General features: G+C 42.4%; 1 protein-coding gene across 1 annotated transcript in view; it reads left to right on the top strand.

Moving 5' to 3' along the window:
- Nucleotides 1–3,636, top strand: part of LOC310927335 (cell adhesion molecule DSCAML1-like) — a gene marked incomplete at both ends in the record, with an annotated part of 59,233 nt that extends 55,597 nt beyond the window's left edge. Inside the window, 4 exons of the mRNA XM_083889630.1 lie at nucleotides 61–213; nucleotides 725–925; nucleotides 1,774–2,085; nucleotides 3,206–3,636. Of these exons, the coding sequence (XP_083745756.1) occupies nucleotides 61–213; nucleotides 725–925; nucleotides 1,774–2,085; nucleotides 3,206–3,636 (1,097 nt within the window). The remainder of the gene's footprint in view (nucleotides 1–60; nucleotides 214–724; nucleotides 926–1,773; nucleotides 2,086–3,205) is intronic.
- Nucleotides 3,637–6,190: the final 2,554 nt, after the last annotated feature.

Raw genomic sequence — 6,190 nt, forward strand, 5'->3', positions numbered from 1 at the left:
TATCGTCTTACACTGAATGTAAAAAAATGGTGGTGTTTCCTCTTCTTTTGCCTTGAACAGGGGAGGACAAGGCAGCGGTCCCAGTGACAGACACTGAGTTTAGCCAGTCGGTGAATCCACAGAACTTCTGCACAGGGGTGTCTCTGCATCACCAAGCCCTCATCCAGAATTCAGGGCCTTTGATTGACATGTCTGACATTCGCCCAGGCACAAGTGAGTTATTTTAAAGAGCCCATATTATACCCTATTACCCCAAGTTAAACTAGTTCCTGATGCCCTAATGAACATGTCTGTGTCATGCTTTAGTCAAAATATGAAGGATGAAGCACAATAGCAGTTCAATAACTCTGCCAAAACAGCCCTTTTCAGAATGCTCGGTTTTGTGCCTGGTCATTTACATGTGAATGAGACCCAGGTAAATACACACCCACTGCTTCCAGGGGAGCGTCGCCTATACTTACACTAAGTGGAACCACTAAAACATGACTGAGTCTTGTTTTTTCACATTTTGGGGACTGGTATGGCCCCCTGAGTCCCAAATATAATTACTAAAACGATTAAAAAGTTGATTTTGCACAATGTGGGCCCCTCAAAGTGAAGTCTTTCCCGCTAAAGGCCAGAAAAGGCAGGATTATTCATAAAGCACTTTTCATATACTGTGTATGTATATGCACTGCTACAAAGCACTTCTGTCTCTCATCTTTGTGATCTCTCTCCCTCTCAGACCCTGTGTCCAGGAAGAGTATTAAATCAGCTCACAGCTCCAGGAACAGATACTCCAGTCAGTGGACCCTGAGCCGACCGAGCGTGAGCCAGTCGACAGCCTCGGCGCGAACTCTGACCTCGGATTGGCGAACGATGGGCTCTCACGGCATCACTGCCACTGAGAGCGACAGCTACAGTGCCAGCCTCTCCCAAGACACAGGTGGGTCAAACCAAGACACTACAACATGTTGCTTGTACTTTGAATGTACTAACCGGAAACTGAGGGAAAGACCATTGATGTTTCAAAATCTAAAAATCTAAAAACATCCACGTTGAATTTTTTGCAATTCGAAAATACAATAACAATACAAGACTTTGTGTGAGTGAGTGAGTGAGTGTGTGTGTGTGTGTGTGTGTGTGTGTGTGTGTGTGTGTGTGTGTGTGTGTGTGTGTGTGTGTGTGTGTGTGTGTGTGTGTGTGTGTGTGTGTGTGTGTGTGTGTGTGTGTGTGTGTGTGTGTGTGTGTGTGTGTGTGTGTGTGTGTGATATGAGAGTAAGAAGCATCTAATAATATCTATTAATATTAATAATAATGATAATAAATATTATCATTGTCAGACAGGTAAGTGGGAATCATAATACCAGAAGTGAGTAAACAAAAAAAAAGAAGAAATGAATAAGAAAAATAAATAAATAAATAAAAGAAGAAGCAAAAGAGCAAAAAGGAAATACAACAATGCAAACTTTTTTTTTGTTAATATAATTTTGCAATTATAATAATACGAATAATATCAAAAATAGAAAATAACAACCATATTCAATATTACTAAAAATGATGAGTAACAAAAAATGAGTAACAATAATAATAATATGGGTGGAGTGGAAGTCTCTAAATTCATGGACTACATGAATTTAGAGACAAACTTGGACGGACTGAATGCGGCACAACACCTTACCCTATGTCTAGATGTATATACAGTCTCAATTATTTACTTAATATGTTTTACTATTGTTATCACCATTACACAAACATCCACGTTTCTGATGTGATACACATTTCTTTACCCAGATAAGGGTCGCAACAGCATGGTGTCGACAGAGAGCGCCTCCTCCACCTACGAGGAGCTGGCCAGGGCCTACGAACACGCCAAACTGGAGGAGCATCTGCAGCACGCAAAGTTCACCATCACAGAGTGTTTCATCTCTGACAGCTCGTCCGACCAAATGACCACAGGTACCAACGACCCGGCGGACAGCATGACCTCTCTCAGCACGCCGTCTGAACCGGGCATCTGCCGCTTCACAGCCTCGCCGCCCAAACCACAGGACTATGACCGTGGTAAAAATGTGGCTGTGCCCATTCCCCACCGTGCGAACAAAAGTAAGTATGAAAGATGAGAGTTGGACAGTGACATGTTGTTGATGGTTCATATGTAGCACTAATGTATTATTTAATTTATGGGAGACACTAACGCAAACAATATGAACAAAAACGTAAAAATATACCAGGCAATGAGTAAAATAACACGCAATAATGCTTAATAAAAATGAAAATCAGTGGAAGAGCATAAATAAAGTTGGGTTTTGGGCCATAATTTAAGGGTTAGGAGAGAGTCAGTGTTACAGAAGAATTGTGGGGCAAGTGGTCTATGGTCTGGATTTGGACCCAGACCTGGACCAGACCCAATTGCCACAGTTTGCATTTGTATTATTCTTCAAAAAGCAAAGATTAGAAATCTATTGAGATTGTATTTGGTTTAAGATTCAATCCATGTGCTATTTTATTGCGAAAAGGGATTTTGTTTTTGGGGAGTTTCTATTTAGTTGTGAAACTCGGCAAACATATAAATGTATTATGTACACATATACATTTTGATAATTTGCAAGTCCACACAGAGGTATTGATACGTTTTGTTTTAAAACATATATTGAATTGCTTGAATTATTACACATTTTGGACCTTTGCTTGAAGACATTTCTTTATCTGGACCTCTCAGTGCAGTGAGGAGATTGGAGAAGGAGGATGAGAGTGTTTCAATTGCACATTCTTTCTTCTTTTACTGATTGAAACCCAAAGCTACCTTATAGCTTTTAATCCATTATCCATTATCTACCGCTTTATCCTCCACCGGAGGGTCGTACGGGGTGCTGTGCCTATCTCAGCTGACAGGGCGATAGACGGGATACACCCTGGACAGTTCTACAGTCCATCGCAGGGACACATATAGAGACAAACAACCATTCAGTCACACTCTACTCTACGCCTACGGTCAATTTAGAGCAACCAGTTAAGCTAATTCCCATACTGCATGTTTTTGGACTGTGGGAAGAAGCCGGAGCACCCGGAGAAAACCCACGCGCATACGGGCTAACATGCAAACTCCTTGCAGAAAGGCTGTGTACCAACCGGGGCTCAGGAAGTTGTTTTAATAAGTATGCATCACTGTGCTTGAAATGACCCTGAATGGATAATTTCTTGACTCCTGTCATGTATTTCTCAGGTGAATTCTGCAACCTACCCCTCTACATGAAGACAGACCCATTCTTCCGCAAGCAAGGGGAGCTGCATGACCCATGCCCGGCTGTGCCACCACGGGAAGCCTCAATCCGCAGCCTTACGCAACGAGCGTATCACACCCAGGGCCGTCACAAAACTCTAGACCCTACCAAGCAGCAGGCTCTTACGCTGGGCCATTCTGGGCCAAGTAGCCTGGGTTCAAGCTTGGGCACTGCCACCTTGCCTCAAAGAACTCTCACCATGCCCAGCTCCAACACTGCAGCAACAGCTTCCACTTCCAGCACGGGCAGCAACCCCACCAACATTAACAAGGGGGGCTCCAGAGACTCGCTGCTCGAGAGCAGCTCCTCTGCATTGGGGAGACTGCAGAAACAGAGTGTGGGGGCCTACTCTAAGTCATACACACTGGTGTAGTCCATTCTCTTGCAAAGGTCATGCGACCATCTTTCTTTACACCCAACTAATGGTGAACTGCCCAGCATCCTGACTAATTTTCCTCGGGATCAGTTCTCTTCCAGACAGACAGAGACCAAGCTAACCCTACTTTTCATGTTCACCTGGGACTCTGCAAAAGAACTACTAACTCCAACTAACGGTTCCAGTCTCTGCTGGTGCTCAGCTCCGCTCAGTATTCACGGGAGTTGCACAGCACGTAGCGATTCTGTGGTCATTTGGAAATTTTGACTCTTGCCAAGGAGCTTAAAGCTCTGTATGACGATGAAGACTACAATAGCCAGTATGAAGCTGTGTGGCCATCCCGTCTCTCTCACACACATGCTGTCCTCCATAGTTTGAGTATTACTGTCAATTTGCAGGATGTCCAGTTAAGTTCCCTAATTCTTACTGTATCTTTCACCCTCTGTGTGTCTCTTAAAAGTCCCAACTGACAAATTTGATTCCAAAAGAAATGATTCAGGTTCACCTCCAAGAAAAGAAATAAAGACTTCTCTCACATTAATGTGACGGAATCTCTCCAGCTGAAAAGTCGATGACGTTTTAAACCCAAATGAACCAGCCATGAATACTCACATTACAAACAGAGAATATTTGGTGATATAAAGAATTTACATATATATTTGTATGTAGGTATATTATTGACATTTACATTAAATTATGACAAAGTATAAATCATATATGTGCTACAACAGTGTCGTAGTACATACAAAAATTAAATGTTAATGTCAAATTTAAGAACGAGACAATCGCTCAATCATGAAATTTAAAGAAGAGAAATTTTAAAAAGAGATTTGACTAAAGACAGAAAAAAGTTTAGTATATATATGGGGTTTTCTGCACATTACTGTATGTAGACTGACGAAGAGAAGAGTGTTTTTGCTCCTGTTGAGATGAGAAAAGCATGATAGGTAACTTAGTTTTAGTTTAAGGTCCTGAACAAGGAAACACTGGCTGGTTGTAAAGATTTTAACTCACTGACTCGCAACGCCTATTTCACTGTGTGTGTGTGTGTGTGTGTGTACGATGGTAACAATCATGGGCAGAAAGGACAAATGCGGTTTGTCTAGCTAGCTAGTTGCGACTCAGATGAGTTAATACGTGTACATTCAGAAACCAAAATCAGTATTACGGAGAATCACCAAATGAAGATGTTTATTGGGAGGAGTGTCACTACAACGGCGCGAGACACAAGTTACGATACAGTGTTGGTGGCTAAAATGAAGACAGACGTTGAGGGGCACCACTACAAATGTGGGGCCCCATTTGAAGAATGCAGAACCCCCTTAATTTGTGTGCGAAAGAGCTTTAAAGGTGCCATATGTAAGAATGTGGCCAAAAACGGTTACTACATTCAAATTCAAAATACCAAGGTCATTTAGGTTTCGTTTTTGACGTAACTGGCAACCCGTGGTTGCTCGGCAGCTGAGACTCTACTGACTGCAATGATTGGTAGACGGCGGTAGGTGGCGCCACATGCCAAAACATGATTTCAAAACATAAACATGATTTGCAGTCTGCAAAATATTTTTTTAATGCAAATATTTTGTCTGTACTGTTGTTGTTGGTGAGTTCAGTTTGTTATATGAACATTATTCCTGAGTCTCTGTGACATATTAGGAGGATTTTATGGCCAGTTGCTTTAGATTTATTACATAATGCACCTTTAACATAAAATTATATTTTAACCAGTGGTCACTAGGTTAACGCACGTTAAGGCATAACACGTTTCCATGACGACTGACCGGAAAAAGATGCGTGTGACGTCATGTTTACGTGCCGTGACACCAGAGTCCAGGCATTGTTTACCAGTTGGCTCCGTTAGCTGCATTAGCTCCTTTAGCGCTGTTAGCGCACCTACAGTCGAACTGGAGCAGTCTGTTTATTAAACGGCACTACAAATAACTAGCGTACCTGTGTACTGCGTATGTGTGCCTCTGTTTTTAAAGTTGAGCGTTACTTTAGAGACTCATTTTAACAATCCGGAGTCACATAAACATCACGCGCGTCTTTTCCCGGTCAGTCGTCACGTGCGATAGCACGTTAACGTGCCCAGCACTGATTTTAACCATTCAAAAAGGAAATATGACTATTATTGTGGCAGAGGCGAGAAATAAATTAACGTCAGCTAATGAGGCGTTATACAATGAAAACAAAGGTCTGCATGTTGAAGAATGTGGCCAATGTGTCCTTAAACCACCACCAAATGTGTGGGAGGGTTTTTTGTCATCAGATCTGAGGGCACATTAAGAACAGATAGGGAATGTTCAGGACGAATGTTAATCAGGTCTGTACAGGTTCTAGTATTTATCCCAGAGCCTCATACTGTAGCCACGGAAGGTGAGCACAAAGTCTACCTTTCTTTCTGGTCTACCTTTCAACTCTCTCTCTCTCCAGAACACTATTGATAACTAGGAAAGCACTCGGAGAGCGCAGACCTCCGCCAAGGCAGCTCAGCCCCCCACAAAATAGCGATAAAAATAGTGACAGCGAGTGATCTACGGATCATGCCCAA

The sequence above is a fragment of the Microchirus variegatus genome, assembly GCF_963457635.1.
Source record: "Microchirus variegatus genome assembly, chromosome: 5".
Lineage (NCBI taxonomy): Eukaryota > Metazoa > Chordata > Actinopteri > Pleuronectiformes > Soleidae > Microchirus > Microchirus variegatus.